Consider the following 24,256-nt stretch of genomic DNA (forward strand, 5'->3'; position numbering starts at 1 on the left):
AGAATTTCCTAAGTGATAAGAAGGGAGATAAGAAGGGAGAGATCACAGGTGGGCAGAGAGTCAGGCGGGGTGGGGGGTAAGCCAGCTCCCTGCCGAGCAGGGAGCCCGATGTGGGGCTCTATCCCAGGACCCTAAGACCATGACCTGAGCTAGAGGCAGAGGCTCAACCCACTGAGCCACCCAGATGCCCCAAGAACCAGCGGGGGGGGGGGGGGGGTTACTAGAAAACAATTTTATTAGTTTTCTTTTTTTTTAATTTTTTTTGTTTTTTTAATAAACATATAATGTATTTTCCCAAGAACCAGTTTTTAACCCCCGTTGAGAATGCTTCTTCTAGACCCAGATCTACCATTACCTTGCTGTGTTTACTTAAGTTAACATCATTTATGAGTTTTAGTGTCCTCTTTGCAATCTGACCAGAAAGTGTGAGATTATTCTCAAGATTCCCCTAATGTTCTGCCCCTTCACAGATACTATCCCATTAATGAACTTGCTCTTTTGATCCATATGCAGTATTTGGATGCATCTCAGTGAGGGGTATACACTGAAAAACTGCCAGTGAAATGAGTATGAAAATGAACTACATTCTTCCTTAATCTGGAATCAGTGTTGCTTTTGAGCCAACAGTCGGCCTAAAGCACATAGCTTAGTCTATTCCATTCTGGTAGGCTCAGGACAGTCTGACAATTTATTAGTCAGATTTAGGACATCTCATTACCAGTCACCTTCCAGTTCAAAGAATTTTCTCCTCTCCTGGGCCCCTTATGGCTGAGAAACTTTACATTAAACAAGAAGAAACAGGTGTGGACTGCTTTCTATTCCTCCACTCTATTTTCTGGTCAATGTACCTGCTTCCAAGTAATCCTTCCAGCAGAGCCCAGAGGGAGCAGTTTCTTCTTAGCTACGGCTTCATTTCTCTTCGGTTGAGGTTGGCACAGTTGGATCTCTGACTCAGACAGAGAGATGCTGGCTCTGTTGTGTATCACCCACCATGATCTGCTGGTGCCCATCTAAGTGTATTTCTGGAAAGGGACTGCCTCACTGATGAACAGTGTCTTAAAGGGTGCAAACAAGCTAGCCCATACTCACAGCTACATTCTTGGGTTTATCCAGGTCTCAAGAATTCTAGGAATCTGACCTGGCAAATTTTAAATCCAAGACAAAACAAGGAGGGAAGATCTTGACCCCTTCCCACCTGCTTTGTTTTCTGCCACTTAACAAACACCATATGAAAAGCAGCTACCAGTTGGCCCCCCATGTTCACAAGCATAACCAACCTTTCAGGGAAGCACCTTTTCTTTGTACGGAGACACATTGAGCACATTGGGGAGAGCAGTGGTAAAACCTTCACAAACTCCCCTTCCAACTCTCTTTCACCTACCCCACGTCTCCTGATCGAAAAGTTTAGTGGGGGAAAGGGAAAAACATCTCCACAGTCCTCTTGAATCTTTTTAACCAAAAAGAAAGAAATTCTTTTTTCTTCAGTCCTTGAATCTGATTTTTCTCCTCTACAACCCAGCAGTTTTCATTTAGTCAGCAGGTGGAGGATAAGGAACCAGTAAGCAGGCTTCAGTAAAAATAGTGGTGGATATACAGCATTAGGATTCATAACTCAAGTCATGTTCTGGTTTCCGTCCTATGCTCCAAGGCCTTAAAACCTGAGAACTTAGAGTTTAACACTTCATTCTGATGCTCGCAGGCAGGGTCCAGGGATCTAGAGGGGGTCATGCAGGACCAGCCAAGAGGGTCCTTGGTTTCCTGTAAGATGGAAATTAATTGCGAGCCAGCCGGAAGTGAGAGTAGAGCTTATGGAAGATACAGAGCAAGCAGATAGAGAGGGAGTGTCTGGGAGACTCAAGAAGGAAAGGACCATGAGTCTTGTCTTTCTTTGTTCAGGGTCTGGGGGTTTTAACTGAGGAGGGTGGTATGGTATACATGTCCCGTCAGGCATCCAGAAACTGGTTAGAACAAAATGGGGGCCCAGGTGTTATTCCTTGGAGCCAGGGGGCCTTGGCTTCTAGATGTCTAGCACTGTGGTCTGGAATATCCATATAATTGCTCTGTCCAGCTATTGTCACCTTGTCCTTCCTTAGATGTTATCGATTCTAAAGAAATCATTAACTCCTTGTCCCTTACAAGGAGGATATTACAAGGCATATGTAAAGTGGGGTGGAAGTGCAGGTCCTGGCAAGAATAGAAGCAGGAAAAGAAGCAAAAACATAGATTTTCGTGGAGTCCTTCAAATTCCCTGTCTCAATACCAACTTTTACTTACCTACTTCCCCCACATCTGTATCTCTTTCCCCCTCCTATCTCTAAATTAATGGTGTAATTATCCACCCAATTTCACTCAATTCAGAATACATGGATTACCCTGGGTGCCTCCCTCATCCTTATCAGCTATATTCCATCAGTCATTAAATCCTGGATATTCCTCCTTAGTCATATATCTCTGTCATAAACCCCCTCTCTGTCCCTCTACTCTCTTAATTCCAGCCCTCAACACCTTTTGCTTGAACAATTGCAATAAATTCCTAATTAGTTTCCAGTCAAGGAAATCTCTCCCCACCCCACACTCAGTATATCTTCCCAATGATGTGACCAGGTAACACTCCTTTTTCAAAATATCTGACATCTGTGGAAACAATACAAACCCCATACTCGAGAAAAGAAAATAATGCAATCAGAAATGTATTTTTCTTTATAAGGAGAATAAGCTTTAATTAATAAGAATCTTATAAATAGCCCGGGTGGCTCAGTTGGTTAAGCATCTGCCTTCTGCTCAGGTCATGATCCCGCATGCTGGAAAGTAGCAGGTCAGGGTCCCTGTTCAGCAGGGAGCCTGCTTCTCCCTCTCCCTCTGCCCCTACCCCTGCTTGTGCTGGCTCTCTTTTTTCTCTCTCTCTCTCAAATAAATGAAATGAAATGAAATGAAATGAAATAAAGAATCCTACAAATCACTTAAAAAGGCATATTGTTTATTCAGGTACTGTGTTGTGAATCCCTTCTCTTTGCTGATAACAGAAGCTATAGGGAGAAGAAGAAGAAAAAAAACACTAACGTAGCTAAACAAAGAATCCATTTGCTAGCTAATCAAATTGGGTGAAGATCTAAAGATTAAATTGATCTTGCTTGACCTGTTCACTATCTTAAGTGACAGCTTCTCTACAGTGTTTTCTTGCCATTTTCAAAGTACAGATATAAAAATTGTGAGCTGCCAAACTGTTTTATTATCCACATAAAATGTAAACCTTTATGTTTGTCAAGATTTACATGGTTAGAGGATTATCATAAATCACAATTAACAATAACTGAGGAGATAAGGCTCATGAATTTTACATGTTGTTAATCATCTTATCTAAAATAACATCCCTCTAAGGCTTTATGCGGCTTTATTTTTCTCCATGGTACTTATCACCACCAAACGTTTTGTCTATTTTTTGTCTCCACCAGAAAGTCAACACAGTAATGGCAAGGACTTTGTTTTGTCCAAACAACAGTATTGGTTGTGTTTTATTCATTTGTATACATCCCTAGTTCAGTGTTTGGTACAAAGTGCGACTCAGCAAATATTTGTATAATGGATAAAAGATAGTGAAAGAAAAAAACAAAACAAAATCTCTGTCGTGTAGCCGAGAGGTGGCTTTTCACTTTATAAATTATGTGTAATGAAAACATCTTCACAGTCCTCAGGACAAAGTAAGATGCAGAGACTGTTGTATCATGCTTGTAATACAAGTACACACCAAAGCTTGAAAATGTTTCGTGGAAGATCAGAGCAACCGGGAGGAAACCCTGCTAAAATCCGGCCGGTGACCTTGTGTGATTTAGACCCCTTCCTAGATTTCATGAGCCAGCCTTAGGCGTCAGACCCAAGAAACGGACTGGCTCCACTCTGAAACTACCACGTTTGGCACACTCTCCATCTCGCAAAAGGAGAAAAAAAGCAACATGAGGAAAGTAAAGGGGCAACGGAAAAATTTTTAGTTCTCACACATTTAATATTCTTTTTCAATTTTTACGTTTTTGTTAAGTGCCGCTAGTGAAACTGTTCAGACAAAAAAGAAGACTAGCCCCGCTACCCATAGCTAACATGGCTGAAATGCCTTCGCTGCCCACACCCAAAATGGACTCCGACTATGACGCTTCCCTCTGGCCCGGAAGCCCACCTGCCTACTGTACCAGCCCTTCCGTCAGAGATCTGCTCATGATTGGGTGACCCTAGTGTTTGGCGATTCTCCGGATGTTGCGTCACTCAGTGAGTAGGGGAAACTGCGCGCGCAGAGGCAGTAAGGAGCGGGCGGAGGTCCAGAGAGGTGTGCGCGTTTGCGTTTCGCCGGCCCGGAAGGGTAATTGTGCGGTTGAGGTGACCGGGGACTGAGGTATGGCTACTCCGGGCCTCCTAGCACCGGAGATCCGCTGCCCTGACGATCGGCTTCGTGGGGCCGTTGGGTGCATCTGAGATGGGCTGAAGGCGGCGTCGCTGCTGGATGCGTCACAGCCTGGCGGTGCCACAGCTTGGCGGCTCGTTAGGGTCATCGTTCTGCGGGTGACCGGGTGAAAGGGGGCGGCGGGGCCTGGGCTGGCGGGCAGGGGCTCGTCCCCGCTGCCCTCTTCTCCCTCGGGCAGAGGTGCTGAATCACCCAGCGGCTGGGCCGCACAGCCGCCGCCCTTTCAGATAAGGGAGTGCGGGAGTGGGGGTGTTAGAGGCGAGGGTGTTGTAGGGTTATGCGTTGACTTTGGGAGACTGGACGCTTGCTGCCGAGTTCTCTACCGAATCTGGAGAGCTGGGTGAACTTCCTCGGGGGACCGGGCCTCTGGGCTCGGTCATACTTCATCCGTTTTATAGCCAACGCACCTGAATCTCGGAGGCCAGACACTCACGAGGCCACTTTGGGCAGATTTCCATTTCGTTCTGTTGCGCGACATGCAGGCCACTCAACGAGGCCTCGTTCCGGGTCAGTGTGTTAACTACCGAAGGAGGTAAACCGCCACAGGCTGAGATGATGTAATGGCGTGAAAGTTGTAGAAGGTCTCGGTACATTCTCAGTGGTGTACACCCGGTATAGATTCAGGGGCAGAGCTGGAAGTTCGCTGGGTTAGGTATTTTTTAGCGAAGATTCTTAGCTTTGGGGGAATGCTAGGTAAAACATTCGTGGGTCCCGGTCCTAGAGGTTAAATCATTAGGACCAGAGTTAAGACCCAGCATCTGTATTTTAAGATGCATCCCAGGTGGTGTCAGTGCCTTGAGTATTTTTATCACATTTTGAAGGGAAGTAATATTTGGCATGTTTAGCAGAAATTTAAATGTTTGATTACTGTTGTGAAACCTTACAGTGCAGCATGACCTTGAAGAGTTACTAATCTCTTCCTTGGATGACATTTTTCTTCTGCTCAAAAGTTATACAGTCTTGTTTTAAATTTGCCCATTGAATGCTTAAAACCACAGTTATAAAAGCCATCACATACACTGCAGTCGTAGTAAGATATTACCATCTGCACAGACAAGTCATACACCATACTGTTCAAGCTGGGATTTAATTCTGTTTTGGTGATCATCCCAAATTGGGTTCTGTGGAAACCCATTTGTGAAATAACAAATAAGCCGACAATTCATCATTAAATTTTAAAAGGTCCCTACTCCATTTTTCTACTAAAACATGATTGACCGGCCCTTCTGTGTCTCTGCATCTTTTCTGTGCCATTCCCTTAGTTGGTTAATGGGTTATTTTTTGTTTGTGTCTCAAACTAGCATTTCAGATCTGCTTGGTAAACCTGGTGCACCATCATGCTGGCAGCAAGATTTGTGTGTCTCCGGACACTCCCTTCCAGGGTCTTCCAACCAGCTTTCACCAAGGCCTCGCCTATTGTGAAGAATTCCATCACGAAGAATCAATGGCTCTTAACACCCAGCCGGGTAAAGATAATCTGATATCTTAATATTATGTCCATCTCTTTGTGCACGGGGACTCTTTCCTTTTTTTTTTTTTTTAAACTGTATGAAGCTCCCTGTTCTACCATTAGTGATTTACTGAAACACTTAGCCATGATAATAGTCCCACATCAGCTCTTACTCCCCATTAGTTTTGTGTCATTGTGTTCCTCCTTATCATATAAGATAGAAAGAGCTTCTATAACTTTCTCTTTATCTACAGCTTTTAGAGTTTTATTCTGAGAATTTACAGTGATTGTGTGAGATTGAGAGCTGTATGGTACAACAAGGAGATCTTGGAACCTATAGTCAAAAGCTTAAGAACACAGGAATATTAACATTTCATTAGTAGCTTATTAATAATGTCATTTCAGCTCTTGATTAAAGAGTGGTAAAATCCATCAGGTTAGAGATTTTCTTTTTCTTTTCTAATAGATTTCTCCAGAATTCAGATTAGAAGTATAAATTTTGAAATGTGAGGTAGATAAAGAAATATATATAAGCTAAAAGAGACAACTGTTTTCCTCTTGAATTAACTGTTCTGCTGTTGAAAAAGAGCTAAAAAAAAAGGTAATAATCATCCATCCCTTTGACTTTATGTTAAGGAAAGGTAATTTTCTTGAGCCCATTTCCCAGGTGAAAAAAAAAAAGGTAGCCAATACTTAATGCATGAATGTTTTTTATAATTTTTTTTTAATATTTTATTTGTTTATTCGACACAGAGAGAGATCACAAGTAGGCAGAGAGAAGAGAGGGGGAAACAGGCTCCCCGGTGAGCAGAGAGCCCGATGTGGGACTCGATCCCAGGAATCTGGGATCATGACCTGAACTGAGCCACCCAGGTGCCCCTGCATGAATGTTTTTTAAAAGCTAGTGTTTAAAATATGATTCTGGAGATATAAGTCTGTAGTTAATGAAGTAATTATTATTAAAACTTTAAGAAGTTAAGTTGTAGGGGCACCTGAGTGGGTTAAAGCCTCTGCCTTCAACTCAGGTCATGATCTCAGGGTCCTGGGATCGAGCCCCACATCAGGCTCTCTGCTCCACGGGGATCCTCCTTCCTCCTCTCTCTCTTCCTGTCTCTCTGCCTATTTGTGATCTCTGTCTGTCAAGTAAATAAATAAAATCTTTAAAAAAAAAAAAAAGTTAAGTTGTAAACTAAGTCTTTAAGTGAATCACTTCAAAGATAGACCATAGGTAGGTAGGGTCTGCATTTAATTTTTTAGATTGGCTAACAGACCTTTATAATGAAACTACATACATAGAAAGTACCAAGTTATATAGAGTTTTCTAGTATAATGAGATATAATTATCTTCTATTAATAACATTGTTTTGATTTATGTGTCAACTGTCTTTGTTTTCATGTATATCAGCAATATGCCACCAAGACAAGAGTTGGGATCCGGCGCGGGAAAACTGGTCAAGAAATTAAGGAGGCAGCAATGGAACCATCAGTGGAAAAAATATTTAAAAGTAGGCAGTAGTCTTCAGTTTTTGAACTAGAGTATGTGAAAATGTTTTAAGAAGTCCATGAACAGCCTTCTAAAAATGTGTGCAAACTTATGTATGTGACTGTTTTCTGGGAAGAAAGGCAGTCATTCTTCAGGAACTCATGATCCAGAAAAGGTTGATACTTCACACTGGTTTCATTGATTCCAATCATATTTCTTCTAAAGAAAATTTTACTTTTACCATTAAAGTAAAAAAAAGGATTAATAGTTAATATGCCATGATATAAAAAATACAATCTGTTAAGGAAGTTCAGTTGAAGTTACATGAACTCTTAATTCAAGCATGTAATTATGAATGTTTTAGGAGAAAAATCACTAAAACAGATATTAATAAAAGCCTAGCTCTTCAATAAGAGTCCTCATAATTGGTTGTTCATATATGGCCTCCCTGGAAACAATACCTTAATGAAGTTTGTTTGAATTTCATCTTTGCAAGTTTAGATTGTTAATCTACCCAAATCTATTCATAGAACACTTGCTGGCTAACAACCTTACAAAGTGTCAATATAATGGGAAAGAGCTGTAATCTGTATCCATCTGGACAGTTCTTCCTGATTAATAAGTTTGCCCTAAAAAATAAATTACATGAATCATAAACTATAGCTTAGTAGTACTCTGAGTGAACAGATTCAAACTAAAAGGAGTGAGGTGCAGCCAGGTAAGGGTTGGTCAATTGTTTGTTTCACCTGCTCTTCTTCAGGGCACCCTCTCCCTTGATTGTGCTACATAAACACTGATTACATCCTTGGTTCCTTTTTTCCTTTGTCTACATCAAGCATCATCTTTGTTAATGGCACTTTATTTTATTATTTTTTAAGATTTTATTTATTTGACAGTTAATGGCATTTTATACACTGGTATAACTATTAACATTTCTTTCTCATCTTTTTCTTTCTAAGAGCATGAGGACATAACCCAGATTCTTATGAATGAAATAGTATGTATTAGAGAAATATCCCCATGTCTACAGACACACTGCCTCCTTAAATTTCTTCAGAGTGAAATTAGAGGCTAATCAGTTCTGGTCCTTTTTGTATTATTACACCTATGTTTTAGCAGTGCCCTTTTTACTGGTCCCCTAATTTTGAAGCCACTTACATCCGCATATGTTCTAATTATGGCTGTTACAAAGGACTGTGGTATATAGATTTTCCCCATACAAATATTAGAAAGGGCTTACCGTTAGCATGTTTAATTTAGTCAAGACATGACTGTATTAATGTGCATTTCCCCCTGTGTTCTGCAGTTGATCAGATGGGAAGATGGTTTATTGCTGGAGGGGCTGCTGTTGGTCTTGGAGCATTGTGTTACTATGGCTTGGGAATGTCTAATGAGATCGGGGCTATTGAAAAAGCTGTGTAAGTAAATCATTCCCAAACATTTCCTATCTTCAAGGCTCCAGTTTTGTTTTCATCCATCTCTTTTGCCACTTTTGGAATGTTTTATATCTAAACTTCTAACTATAGAAATACACTTGCATGAAAAAAATTTCTTAGCATCTGTTCAAACGTAAGTCTTTTGCTAAGGTTATATGTGTTTAAGCAAGGAGGAAATGTGTTGCTTTGTATATGTGCCGAGCACTTACGTTTTGTATCATTTAATTTTTTTTTTTTAAAGATTTTATTTATTTATCAGAGAGAGAGAGGGGGAGAGAGCTAGCACAGGCAGACAGAATGGCAGGCAGAGGCAGAGGGAGAAGCAGGCTCCCTGCTGAGCAAGGAGCCCGATGTGGGACTCGATCCCAGGACGCTGGGATCATGACCTGAGCTGAAGGCAGCTGCTTAACCAACTGAGCCACTCAGGCGTCCCTTGTATCATTTAATTTTATAACTCCCAATATATCCGTCATTTCCATAATAAATAAGACTAGAGGAATAAATTGGTATTTCCCAAAGTTTCCCAGCTGTGAATGATTTAACCAAAACTTATATCCATATTTCTGTAAATTAATCATGTTGTGTTTCTTACAGAATTTGGCCTCAGTATGTGAAGGATAGAATTCATTCTACCTATATGTATTTAGCAGGAAGTATTGGTTTAACAGCTTTGTCCGCCCTGGCAGTGAGCAGAACTCCTGTTCTCATGAACTTCATGATGAGAGGCTCTTGGGTGGTAAGTCAGATTTGTTTTCCTTTTTCACTAATTATCAAATGATTAAACCAAAAATATTGGGGGGGTATTAAATGGAAGGGAATCCCTTACTATATTGAACAGTTGTTCAGATCTATGAATTAATAAGGCAACTGAGACAAAGTAGAAATTATATTCTGAGGTAAATCACAGATTATTCTTTGTTGAGTATTGTATTCAAATAGTGGCAAAGGGGTTGAAAATCAAACTTTACAAGGAATATCCAACTCACCTGGGAGCAGAGATCAAACAGCCTGTGTTTTATAGAGTTTGATTAATGGGAGGTGGGGGAGGCCGGCAATAAATGCAAAATCATCAGTGGAAAATACTTGTTGCTAACACTCTGAACTCTCTTGACCCTGTGTAAGGTTTTAGATTCTATGTTTCTTGAGCTTTTGTTATTTTGCTAGATAAAAAAAAAATTCAAAAGTGATAGCTATTTTTCTATTGTCTGGTTGAAGAAATGAGCTTGAGTAAGTGGTAAAGGATGAGCAATAGGAATTAGAAAATGTAAAACAAGTTGAAAGACTGTTTTTGTCTTAGACCAGTCGTGACGTTCTATGCAAGAGACATTATTGCATCAGAACTGTTGGAGGTTGGCATTTTTTATTGCAGGAGAGGACAAAGGTAGTCAAGGTTTGCAGAACAACTTGAACAGAGGAGAAGAGGAGTCATTAAAACTGGCTTCACACATGATCTGAGGGTCCTGGGATTCAGCCCCGCACTGACCTCCCTGCTCAGTGGGAAGTCTGCTTCTTGCTTGCTCACTGTCTCACTTGCTCACTCTCTCTCAAATAAATAAAACCTTAAAAAAAAAAAAAAAACTGAGATAAAACTGGCTTCACAGTAGTGTCAAGAGTGAAGTTGGAGTATTTGAGGTCTAGAGTGTGAAGAAGACAATTAGGAAGACAATGTTCAATTGCCACACTGAGGAGAGTACCCAAGTAGTCAGAGGCCAGGGCAAATACTGAAACAGCAAAAAAATTTTTTTATTTAAGAACTCAAATGAAAGACACGAGAAGCGAGTATACCAACTACGGCTTTGTAAAATCTGTGAAATGAGGAATTGTAAGAATGTGAACTATGAATTTGAGACTAGAAGGGACTGGGGGAGGGGAGAGTTTGTATCATACAGATGTCCCATCGCTAGCCAGATCTAACTAACTTCCATCCATCTTCCAAAACCATACTATTTCCACTGCACTTTCCAAAGGAGAACCATTTAGGATAGCGTGGCCTTTTGGACACAAGTATAATTCAAATGGGTGTTATGAATCTCCTAACCCAGAAGTTCATGAGGGCACAGACTAAGCATGGTGCATTCTCACCAGAAATGTAAGTTTTATCAGGTAGATAATATAAAACAGGGCTTTTTAACAAAACACTATGGCTGCAAGAGAAAAATTAAAATATACAGAAGAGTTCAGCCCCTGAAGTAAGACTTCAAAGAAGTTTTGTGCTTGGGCCATATTCTCAGCTTCCTGTGGGCAGAAGATGACTCACCTGCTGTTAGGGCTACTTAAATAAAATAGTTTGGAAGGCCAGGCAGCTGCTACAGAGATGAAGATGAAGCTTTTGAGGGGTGACAGACATACCAATAAGGTCAAAGTTAGTACCAAGTGATTTTGGAAAAGAGAAGAGGCTTGTGGCAGTCAGGGTCCCTCCCAGAAAAACTTCCCATGCGAGAAGGTAACCCTTGGATAAGTCAGCCAGATAGAAAAGAGGATTTCTTAGGCAAAATGAATAGAATTAAAGATCTATTTGCAGCTCCACCATTTCATGTAGCTGGAGTGTGTAGAGTATGGAAAAGTAAAAAGCAAAAAATGCAGTTGGGTCATGAACATGAAGAACCTTAAAGAAAAAAAAAATGTAATTGTAAATATCCTGAAAATGCCTTACATTTGAATGAAGTATGAAGAAATGTATGAAGTCATTTTTAGTAATTATCTCTCCATTAAAAAATGATTAAGTAGAACCCAGTGTGCTTATTTATATTAATGGGAGAAAAAACAGCTCTACTTTACATCAGTGGTTGAACATTCTCGTGCCGTGGGTCAGACAGGTAATGCAGAGGAAATAAATTGATCTTTGAATAGTTGGGCTACAAAATATCTGCCATTTTATCCAAGAGCTGCAGGTGTGCAGTTCCTGCTTCATGTTTTTTAAAGGTTCAGTATCATTTTCTATTATATGCACAAGGAATATTTAAGTGTGAAAAACAATATGGCAATCTAAGGCAAAGAAAAGGGATGGAAGACCCAAGTCAGCCAGAAAACTAAGAGAATAGATAAGTAGAATCTTACCCTCTCCTCTATTTTCCATGTGCTTCAGTTTTTTAGGTTTTTATTTAGCATATGATGGAGTTCAAGACAATGCACTATTATGTATATATTCTAATTGGTGTATCATGATTAATTTTTTTAAAATGCTGTCTGTGCTATACAAAAAAAATATTTTGGAATTCTTATTTTTTAAGATTTATTTATTTAAAGATTTTATTTGAGAGAGAATGAATGTTGGGGGTGGGGCGTAAAGGGACAAGCAGACTCACTGCTGAGCAGAGAGCAGGATGTGGGACTCAGTCCCAGGACGTGAAATCATGACCTGAGCTGAAGCCAGATGCTTAACCAGCTGAGCCACTCAGGCACTCTCAAGATTTATTTATTGAGAGAATAAGTGTGATGGAGCATGTGTGCCTGAGGAGGTGGGGGGTGGGGGGGTGACTGGGAGTAGTGGGGTAGTTGGGGCAGAGAGAGAGAATCCAAAGCTGACTCCATGCTGAGCTCAGAGCCAGACATGGGCTCCATCTCATGACCCTGAGATCATGACCTGAGCCAAAACCAAGAGTCAGATGCTTAACCAACTGAGCCATCCAGGCATCTCTATTTTGGGATCCTTAAAGAGGTTTTGTTAGACCTCTCTGTCTATCAAAAATAAAATTTTAAAAAGATGGTATCTGTCAAAGCTCAACTCACTTGAAGGTGTCTGCAAAACTTTGTGTGGCAGTAGGGGGCACTCTTGCCTCCTGCTTGGATCCCTTCACTATCCTTTAAGTGGGGTGTTTTGGAGGGACTAGCAAAACTTGGAACTTGTAGGCTTCTACTTGGTTGTTGTATAAAGATTGATTTTTCTCAGTAATAATGTGTCTTTTAGACGATTGGTGCAACCTTTGCAGCCATGATTGGAGCTGGAATGATGGTACAATCAATACCATATGACCAGAGCCCAGGCCCAAAGCATCTTGCTTGGCTACTGCATTCTGGTATGTTCTAATTTTAATTTTTTACTTAGCAACCTTCATTACTTTTTTTTCTTCTTTTTTTAGTGGCTCTTCATAACTGTAAATGACTTGTGTATAATTTAATAAAACCTTGTGTTTAGAAAACACTTACTAGTTCTTTTGTACTTACTAGTGGTTGTTTATTGCCAGACATCTTCTCTGAAAAGTTAATGATTCTGCTGCTTAGACCATGGGCATCCCCAGTATTACATTTGGCCTCCTATGGCAGTCTAGTATATATGCAGAGATTTCCTTTATGTATTTTGTGTGCTTCTGGGAGGGTTTCAGACCTGGTACACATTACCTGAGAATTGTTCTTAATGTATTTTTAGAAAATTTTTTAAATGAGGGTGGAGAAGAAAAGGAGGAGGTAAGACACATGAAAAAATAGGAGTAGAGGATTTTGCAGTGGAGCATTGGAAGAAAGAACCCAGTAAAAAAGATCATTGGAAATGCACATTTGTGTCTGATATGGTTAGCTCAGTCATTATTTAGATAGGTTTAGCACAAAGTTACTGTAGACAGGGCGAAGGCTACCCACCTTGGGTATTGTAGGACAGTTTTAATATCCTTTTGTAGGTGTATGTTGTGATTCCTCCCTTAATTGTGGAGACACAAATACTTTGGATAACATGTTTTCCTTCTCAGGTATCCCAGGAGAGTCTGACTGTGGGTTGAACAGAGGCAGCTAGACCCAGAAACAAAAGTACTTAGATACATGTTCTTTACCACAAAATGAGACATATTTTGTTTTTTTTCCAGTTGTTTTTTTTTTTTTTTTAATTTGAGTATCGCTGACACAATGTTACAGTAGCTGCAGGTATACAGCATAGTGATTCAGTTTCTCTGTATGTTTTGCTATACTCCCCACAAGTAGCTACCATCTGTCACCACACACAGCACTATTGCAGTATCACTGATTGTGTTCCCTGCGCTGTGCCTTTTGCTCCTGTGACTTGATTGCATAACTGGAAGCTTGTATCTCTCACTCCCCTTCACCCATTTTGCATACCCTGCCACCTCCCCTCGGGCAACCATCAATTTGCTCTCTGTCTTTATGGATCTGTTTCTGCTTTTTATTCGTTTATTCACTTAAATAAAACAAGACAAATTTTATAAGCATTTTCCTTGAAACTTACAGGGAAACAGACGGAAATGTTTCTAACCTGGGTCAGTAAATGGAAATTAGGTATTTGGCATCCAGTATGAAAAATTTCTGGCGTGAACTGTCATTTATATTCTTCCCGTGCTGTCTTTGTTTTGGTAAATATGAGACAGCATGACTTGACAGCCTTAGTTTTGAAAGTCTCTTCTGTTAAGGTCTGAGGTTATTCAACTGTAGGTACTCTCCAGGGAGCTTTACCAGATAAAATCCTTGTGATTGAGGGAGGTGGTCTATTGTCTTCTAGTACCAATAACCTGCTTTTAAGGAAAAAAAATTACTCAAGATACATGTACTTCTATGACATGTAATATCTGAGTGCTATCTGCAAATATTTAAGGATTATTTTGCTTTAGAACAACTACATACCATAGTAGTATACAAAACTTTTTTCTCTCAGGTATATGTATTCTTGCATTAAAACACCAAAATCCTCACCATCTGAGTTTAGCATTAGTATGTTACCCAGAGAATGGAGTTCTGCACCTTTTTCCCATTTTAGACACTGTTTTCCTTGAGAGGACAAGTTCAGTGTTTTTATCTCTGATAAGTATTAAATACTTAGAGGCTTATTGAATTAAGTCAAAATAGCTATATAGTGTGAGTTTAGAATAAGGGCTCTCTGGGTTGCTTAGAAAACTCCTTTAATGTGCTATAAACTACTGGGCTCAAAGTATTTTATGTGTTGGAGGAGGCCCCCAAGACCACCCATTCATTCGTTTAGAGTTCTTTTGGTTTTTTTAGAAGAAGCATATACTTGTACTCAGAGCTAAAGTTTATTACAATAAAAGGACACATGATAGCATCTGCAAGGGGAAAAAATACGGGTAGAGTCTGGAGAAATTCATCCACAGGCTTTCAGTGCTCCCTGCTTTCTTTGAGGGGACTTAGCAAGGAAGTGAAAAGTACAGTGAGATGGAAGCCCATTAGAGACTTGAAGCCTGAGGGCTGAGGGTTTTTATTAAGGGCTAATCATAGAAGTACCTTCCTAGTAACTACCAAGATACAGATTTCCAGAAGGAAAGCAGGCTTTCAGCATAACTCACATTGTTTTCACAAGTAGTCTAACCCTGCCAGTTACAGAATGCTTCATGTGCCAAGTTCTTAAGTAGCCAAGGACCAGCCCAGCAAGCAAGTCTTTTTAAAGATGACCTTGGGCTTGCTATAGTGACCTTTCGCTGTACAGCATGAATGTCAGTTTTTGCTTTACATTTCATCTGTATCTTGAGCCATGCAGGCAGGCATTCGCATTTCCATTTCATGGATGAGGAAATAGAGGCTATGTGAGGTCACACTGGCAGGTGCCACAGTCAAAACTGACACACTTACTTCTTCGAGTCCAGCCCTCTCTCTTCTACTCTTTCTTTCGCTGGTATGATTGAGATGAGACTTGCAGGGAGTTTGGATGACCCAAAGGCAGTCCCTCACAATATTAAAGGGACATCAGAGTTGGCTTTTGACGAGTATTAACTTACCAGTGCATTCCATTTTCATTTTTCACCCAGATGTTTAGCATTGTGTTAACACAGCTGTGGTCTTACTCAGGATTAAGTGATACTATGTAGGAATTACTGAATGATCATTGGAAAAACTATTCTAATTGTGTTTTTCCTCCCAGCTTTATTAGGATATAATTGACACATAACATCCTATAAATTTTAAGATGTGTAACTGGTTGATTTAATACATTTATATATTGCAAAATGATTACCACCATAGCATTAGCTAACACTCCATTCCACATTTACTATTTTTTGTGGTGAGAACATGTAAAATGTATTCTGTTAACAACATTCAAGTATATGATACAGGATTAGCTGTAATCACTATGATGTATGTTAGGGCTTCAAATTTGTTCATCTTATAATTGGAAATTTATATCCTTTGACCAGTTATCTCCTCATTTCCCCCACATTTCTACCCCTGGTAACCACCACTCTTCTCTGTTTCTCTGAATTTGACTTTTTACTATGACTTTTTTACTATGTAGGAATTACTGAAATGATCATTTTTTTAGGTTTCCTAATACAATTGAGATCATGTGCTGTTTGTCTTTTTATTCTTTCTTTCTTTTTTTTTTTTAAGATTATTTATTTATTTATTTGACAGAGAGATCAGAAGTAGGCAGAGAGGCAGGCAGAGAGAGAGGGAGGGGAGCAGGCTCCCTGCCAAGCAGAGAGCCCAATGCAGGGCTTGATCTCAGGACCCTGAGATCATGACCTAAGCCGAAGGCAGAGTCTTTAACCCTCTGAGCCACCCAGACGCCCCTCTTTCTCATATTTCACTTAGTGTAATGCCTTCAGGGTCCATTCATGTTGTCAAAAATGGCAAGAGTTTATTTTTTTTATATCTGAATATTACTCTGTTTTATATATATGCCACATTGTCTTTATCCATTCACCCATTAAAGGACAATTTGATCTTTGCATCTTGGAGATTGTGAACAGTGCTGCAGTGAACATGGGGGCACAGTCACCTCTGTGACATCCTGATTTCAGTTCTTTTGGTTAAAAGCCCAGAAGTGGGATTGTTGAATGATATGGTAGTTATAGTTTTAATTTTTTAAGGAACCCCCATACTCTTCCATACTGGCTGTACCAGTTGGATGAATGCCAGTTTGATCCACAATAATGTTGAGCTATCCTTGTTCTGTAACTGATATGTCCTTAAGTAGCAAACATCTGTTACCATTTAAGATTTTTATGAGAAAATATTGAAAGATCTCTGACAGCCTCCCTAAAAGTTTTGCTAAAGGTGCAGGACAGCTGGACTACAGCTGCCTACACCATCAGAAAACTAGCCTTAGAGAACAGACTCACCAAAGAGCCAGATGGTGCGGAACAGACCTTTGGAGGGACCTTCCTGCAGCTGACAAGAAAGTCTGGAGGACCAGACTACCCCCCACAAAGGCCTCTAACTTAGGGGCTACTGTTGTGAAAAGGCCAGGACTCAGGTGCCCACATTCTGTGAGGACAGGTCTCCCAGAGGGCCAGAACACACGAGCCTGATTGCCAAAGAGTTAGGCCACGAGAGTTGGACCTCTCAGAGGACTGTGGCGTCTAGGATGAGGCCTTGGCAGAGCATGGTGGCCAGGATCTTTGGAAGATTAAGCCACCCAAGGGCCAGCCCCCCAGTGATAAAAGCTCCAGAGATAGAATCTCCAGTGAACCTAGCCATGAAGAACGGAAAGAGGATTGTACCATGGTTGTCAAGGCCAGCTGGGAAATTGTTCGGCAGGGTCAGCCTACATAGAAGAGAACCATGGGAGGGACAGACCATGGAAAACAGGACCACCAAGCTAGACCCTGGAGAGCCAGGGGACGACCAGGTGTCATGGGGTGGGAGGTGAAAGGGCCATGAGGAAGACAGGGCCTCATTCATCCTTGCTCCCTGGTACCAGCTCTGTGTCCTACCCCCCGCCATTGGTGGCTAATGGGGTCAAAGGAAGCTGGAGAAATTAGCTGGCACATCAGTATAGAGAAAGGAGGAAGAAGGACACTCTTTCATCCTCTTCCTGTGGCTTAATCCAAATTTCAGGACAGGGAGTTACCTGGGGTAAGTAAAGTTGGGAGCCTGATGGAGAATAAAGGTTTTTCTTGGCTTCTGCAAAAAAATACATTTTGGGAGCACCTGGTTGGCTCAGTGGGTTAAGCCTCTGCCTTCAGCTCAGGTCATGATCTCAGGGCCCTGGGATCAAGCTCCACATCAGGCTCTCTGCTCAGCAGGAAGCCTGCTTCCCCCTCTGTCTCTGCCTGCCTCTTTGCCTACTTGTGATCTTTCTCCCTGTCAAATAAAATCTTTTTTAAAAACATTTTTTTGCTAAAAATTTTGCTGTCTGTTGTAAAACTGTTGGGATTCCTTATACACAATGGAATACTATGCAGCCATCAAAAGAAATGAAATCTTGCCATTTGCAACGACGTGGATGGAACTAGAGGTTATCATGCTTAGCGAAATAAGTCAGTCAGAGAAAGACAACTATCATATGATCTCCCTGATATGAGGAAGTGGAGATGCAACATGGCAGGTTAAGGGGGTAGGAGAAGAATAAATGAAACAAGATGGGATTGGGAGGGAGGCAAACCATAAGTGACTCTTAATGTCACAAAACAAACTGAGGGTTGCCGGGGGGAGGGGGTTTGGGAGAGGGGGATGGAGTTATGGACATTGGGGAGGGTATGTGCTTTGGTGAGTGCTGTGAAGTGTGTAAACCTGGCGATTCACAGACCTGTACCCCTGGGGATAAAAATACATTAATATGTTTATAAAAAATTTAAAAAATTAGAAGAAAGACAGTAGAGTAACCGAGAAAATTAAAAACATACACACACACACACATACACACACCCCTACACCTCTGTTGGGATTCCTAATAGAAATGTAAAGATTCCTAGAGGAATGTTTATCCAGTGTCTTTCTTACAGCAAAATATATTTTTAATTATTTATTATCATGAGTTATATCTTCCTACTCAATCTAGAAATGTTACTCTCAACAAAAGAGATACTGGTGTTGACATTATATATGGCAATAGCTGTGCCTATTCCATGAGTTAAATATGGACATTTAATGTTTAAGAGGATTGATAACTTGCTCTACTTACCACTGAAATAATGCCTTGTCTACAATTAATTTTTTTTTAATTAGGGAGTTCTGTTTGCTAATTTTTGATACCTTTTGCTGTAATTTTTCTGAACTTGTTTGTAAATATCTGACAACTGAAATTACTATTCAGAAGCTGAGATGATATTCCCTATTCCACAAGGAAACAGCACTGCCTGTCCTTGAAGTTCCTGCATTTTAGGATTAGCATCCTATACCATTCTCTCGCTCTACCTTGTTCCCTCTTGGCAGGAGCCAAGACCTTCAGTTATTCCTATCAAGGCGTTTAATCTCAATTCTCATACATAATGGTCGTTGTTGCATAGAATACCAGTAGGCTCACATCCCGGTAATGACGTATAAAGAATTTGATAAAGTTACTTAAAAATCTAGATTAGTGTTTGTACTCTTGATTTGAGACAGTTTAAGAATAGTGTTATTGGGGCACCTAGGTGCCTTGGTTAGTTGGGCGACTGCCTTCAGCTCAGGTCATGATCCTTGGAGTCCTGGGATTGAGTCCCACATCGGTCTCCCTGCTCGACAGGAAGTCTGTTTCTCCCACTGACCTCTTTCCTCTTGTATTCTCTGTCTCATTCTCTCTTTCCTTCTCTCTCTCTCTCAAATAAGTAAAATCCTTAAAGGAAAAAAAAAAAAAAAAGAACAGTGTTATTGTTGTGATTTCGAATTTGGATAGCCGCAAGTTTAGGTTGTGGGATTCAGGGGTAGTATGACCTAGATAAGGGAGAGACTTCGTAGTCCTGTTGTTTAACAATGAGGTGTACGATATTCACCTAAAAGTGGCTTTTTTTTTTTTTTTTTTTTTTTGGTTATTTAGTAAAAACTGCTTGCTGTTTCTCCAGGTATAATGGGTGCAGTGGTGGCTCCACTGACGATATTAGGGGGGCCTCTTCTCATCAGAGCTGCGTGGTATACAGCAGGCATTGTGGGAGGCCTCTCCACTGTGGCCATGTGTGCACCCAGTGAGAAGTTTCTGAACATGGGAGCACCCCTGGGAGTGGGCCTGGGTCTCGTCTTCGTATCCTCACTGGGTAAGCGGCTGTGTTTTGAGACTCTTGGTATCCTAAAATCATTGTTGGTACTCAGTTATCCTAATGGAGGGAATTTATTAAGAGTCACTTTTAAAAGTTTAAAAGGGAGACACTGATTAGAGTGTATTTTCCTGTTTGGCATCATGGTAAACTATTATTTTTTGTTTTACCCAATACATCTAAAATGGAAAAGTTGGTCTGAAGAACATGAAAGTTACTCTTGATCAAGAGCCTTTCTGTAATGTAAGCAAGTGACCTGCTGCAGGAATGAGTATAATGGATTTGGAATTGAATATGCATGAAATTATATAGTGTATATAGTCAGTCCTTTTCTTATCTGTGCCGTACATCAAAAGAAGTTTGCTTGTTTCTGTCTTAAGTAACATTCATCATAGATCAATTATAGAAATGAGGCTAGTTTTTTTTTCTCCCCTTCCAGGATCTATGTTTCTTCCACCTACCACTGTGGCTGGTGCCACTTTGTACTCAGTGGCAATTTATGGTGGATTAGTTCTTTTCAGTATGTTTCTTCTGCATGATACACAGAAAGTAATCAAGCGTGCAGAAATAATACCAGCGTATGGAATTCAAAAATATGATCCCATCAATTCGTAAGTAGTCTTTAACGTCTTCCCTTTGTTACATAGTACGTTTGTGGAATTATCTATTTTAGTTTCCTAGGGTTACTGTAACAGACTACAAACTGAGTGGTAAAACAAGGGAGATTGACACTCCGGCATTTCTGGAGTCGAGAAGTCTGAAATCAAGGTGTGACCAGGATTGATACCTTCTGAGGTCTTTGAGAGACTGTTCCATGCCTCTCTTCTAGCTGTTTGTTTTGGCCAGCAGCCCTGGGTATTCCTTGGCCTGTAGACACATTACCCCAGTCTCTACCTCTGTCTTCACAGCACTCTTCCTATGTGTCTGTCTCCGGTCATTTGGGATTGAGGCCCACCCTACTGCCATATTAACCTCATTTTTTTTTTAATTTTATTAATTTATTTGACAGGCGGAGATCATACGTAGGCAGAGAGGCAGGCAGAAAGAGAGGGGGAAGCAAGCTCCCTGCTGAGCAGAGAGCCTGATGTGGGCCTCGATCTCAGGACCCTGAGATCATGACCTGAGCCGAAGGCAGACGCTTAACCCACTGAGCCACCTAGGCGCCCCATATTAACCTCATCTTAACTCACATCTTGTTTACATTTGCAGACATCCTATTTCCAAATAAGGTCACCTTTACAGGTAGAGGGATTAGGATGTCAGTGTATCTTTTTAATTCAACCCACAGCAGTAGGTTTGTCAAATTGTATCATATTTATTTCTGTTGCTGTTTGGTCTGTTTTTTATCTCGTCAGTAAGCTAAGTATCCACAGAACATTTGATTAGATCATGACTAAGTAATATTTAGGTATTCGGTTAAGGCAGTATTTACCTGTTTTTGTTGATTAGCTTTATGGTGCAACTGTTACATAATAATGCTTTTCCCTTTTCTTGGACTCTTCACCAGAATAGGTTGTTTTAGCTTTCTTGAGTTTCATGTTGTCTGTCACATTTTTTGAAGTAATTTTTTTTCCCTTGAAACTGAAATTCAGTGTAATTTTTTTTTTTTTAAATGCTGCTTTAACACAGATTATAACACTTTTCTTTGGTTGGTGGTAGGAAGAGGGGTTGCCTTGAGGAGATATATTTAAAAATGCTAGACTTCTGTCTAACACATTTTTGTGAAGGTGTTTCTTTGGTTTTGGCTCGATTATTTCATTGTCTATCACCCAGGGGATTTTTTTGGCAAGATACTACACTCATAAGAACATGTCAGAGGATAGAATAATGATTTTTTAAATTGCCTTTTAACATTTCAAAGATTAATCTGCCAGAAAACCTTGACTTCAGTCCACGGCTTCCTTAGTTGACATCTTTTCTTTTTTTAATTTCCATTTCATATACCTATGACAAGTAATCAGTATTAAGAAATAGCTTGTCTAGATTAAGAAATAGTTTTTATCATTGTTATTAGAATTACATCCTCTATAACTGACCATAATTTGCTTTTCCAGGATGCTGGGAATCTACATGGATACATTAAATATATTTATGCGAGTTGCCAGTATTCTAGCAACTGGAAGCAACAGAAAGAAATGACATGCCTCAGCTTCTGACTTCTTTATACGTCAGATATCTTGCTTGTTTAATAGGGACAAGTATTCATTAAATAGTTCGTACAAGCAGCTTTCACTGAAGTTTAGAAGATAAGACTTGTCACCATGTTTCAGTTGTTCCGGTGATGTGATGCTTCCGGTCTCCTTTTTCTTCTGCAGAATAAATTCATTTCTCTTCCAAATAAGCACACACATTTCTAGTGCTCATGTTTGAGTAATTCTTAAATGTTTCAATGAATGTGAAAACTAAAGTTTGTGTTGTGAGAATTTAACTGTTCTATTCTAAAATTAATTTGACTGAAAACTAGACAACTCTGTTTTGCTGCGTATCTTTTGAAATGCAGAAATATTACAAGTAATCTTGTAGGTGATGTAGAGGTTTGGTAAAGGGACCAGAGAGAAGCAAAGAGTCACCTGCAGTCATTCTTTGAATATGTAGCACTTGTGTAATTGGTGCCGAGCTACTGAGAGGGTTTTGGCTATTTAAAAACAAATCATAGCTATTTTTACATTGATCTGTTGAACTTTTCAAAAGCATTGAGCATAAAACAAAAATACAGGTGATTCATTCTCCTGATGTTCCTTTCTTTCTCAGTGCTATCTTTACAACATCCATATAATTTTGTTTGGCTTCTCATTGTTTGACATTGCTAGGACAGTCCAGAATGTTAATTGTATGGAGAATTCCTGATACGTGTTATGTATGTGTAAGTTTTATTTTTGAACCTTATAGAACAAAATATCCTTAAAATTCTTCTCAGGATAAAGCATTCAAAGCATGAAAACTCTTGCATTTTCAAATATACAAACACTGTGTTCCTAATTGCTGGATTTTTGTGCATATTTATTGAGATATTACTGACATATTATTAATAGAATACATGCTTGCATTTCCCATCTCACTTCAGGCATCAGAAAAGCCTTATGTGGCTCACACATAAGATTATGAAAGCAGTTTTTCTCCCAGCTCCCAGGACTTGGTTTCTTCTGTTCCTCTCAGACTAAGCACTTAAAAAAAAAAAAAAAAAAAAAAAGGGAGGACGTAGCTAGTCTTTCTTCATGAACTGTGTCAGTCAAAACTGTAATAGGCAAAATGCTTTGTCAGAGTTTCCCACAGCAGACTTTTCCTTCACCTGCATAGACTATTACTTGACTCTCTTGTGACATTTGTGTTTTGATACGAAAGAGTTATTTTTGGAAGTTCTTAATGAATGAACTAAGTATGTATGATTATCAAAATGACTTGTATTTTTGACAAATATTTATTACAGTAATCCAGAAGTAATTATTCTTACCACCTCAAATTACATAGGATGCTTCTTTCTGAAATAATAAAGGTTTCAGCCAGATGGTGATTGGTCTATAATTTTTCCAGCTGAACCATATGCATACTGTTTGAATAGAGGATTTGTTTCATTTGTTTTCTCTTCCTGACCTAGTATGTAGAATATAGTGTGATGATGACCATGGTGCTTACCTCCAGACTACCTTTAATTGAGCCTGCCTTTTCCACCTATTTCTTAGGTGACCTTGGGCAAATTACTTCACCTCTCGTGCCCATTTTCTTATCTGTAAAATGGAGATGGTAACAGAACCAGCATCATAGGATTGGGGTAAAATGTGTGGACATTTAGCACTATGTAAGTTTTAACTGCTATTGCTGGTTTGTGGGGGGCTGGGTGGTGAGGAGAGTTGTCCTAAGAAAAATCCAAGCGCCAAACTTCTATTTTTTCCCTTCTCTACTTTAGTCACTACCCTTCAATGTGATCTTGAAGGTCCTTTTGTCTTCAGTCATTTTAGAACCCAAAATTTATATCCCTATGTTTGGATGGTATCACACAAAACAGAATGATAGAATTTCAACAGTAGGTATTAGGCAGAAGCTTATTTAGGAAAACAAGGTGGTTAATTTAGTAACTTGGTATATTTTTACATCACTTTTTCTGACTTTGCTAAGACAAGACTTCAATATATAAAGTGAATTATATAAAATGTGAATTCTACAAAATAAAATACTATATAAAGTGGTAATGAAAAAATCCCTGGTTCCTAGGCTCTATTAACATGCTGCTGAGGGGTTTTCTTCACATCACTCACAGGAAGAGTGAAGACCTACACATTAATAGGCTTTAGGCAAAAAACAAAAACCTTCTCATTTTCTGAAGCATCACCTGAAGTTTTACAGAATAACTGAGATGTGTGTTTAAAAATAATCACACAAAAAATAAAGGCCCTTTTGGTTTGCCTAGAATGCTCTTGTGACATGCAGTCAGAAAATGAGTGTGGCAGGCACCGTGCCACTGAAACCCAGGGGAGACAGCCAGGGTCCATTAGGGCAAGTGTCCTAAGAGCACAGCAATGAGTTTCCAAAGTGTGCCAGGAAGAAGTCTTCCAAGACTAAGCAAGAGTTCCAGCACATAATAAAGGCAGTGAG

At 39.9% G+C, this 24,256-nt stretch overlaps 1 protein-coding gene across 1 annotated transcript; it reads left to right on the plus strand.

Annotated features, from left to right (window-relative positions):
- Positions 1-4,247: 4,247 nt before the first annotated feature.
- Positions 4,248-23,177, plus strand: GHITM (growth hormone inducible transmembrane protein). Its single transcript, XM_059397931.1, has 9 exons — positions 4,248-4,381; positions 5,752-5,916; positions 7,306-7,405; positions 8,690-8,801; positions 9,414-9,555; positions 12,727-12,835; positions 19,478-19,666; positions 20,106-20,277; positions 21,721-23,177. Exons 2-9 carry the CDS (start codon positions 5,788-5,790, stop codon positions 21,803-21,805), a joined length of 1,038 nt encoding a protein of 345 aa, XP_059253914.1. The 5' UTR covers positions 4,248-4,381; positions 5,752-5,787; the 3' UTR covers positions 21,806-23,177.
- Positions 23,178-24,256: the final 1,079 nt, after the last annotated feature.

The sequence above is a fragment of the Mustela nigripes genome, chromosome 4, assembly GCF_022355385.1.
Source record: "Mustela nigripes isolate SB6536 chromosome 4, MUSNIG.SB6536, whole genome shotgun sequence".
In the NCBI taxonomy this organism is placed as follows: domain Eukaryota; kingdom Metazoa; phylum Chordata; class Mammalia; order Carnivora; family Mustelidae; genus Mustela; species Mustela nigripes.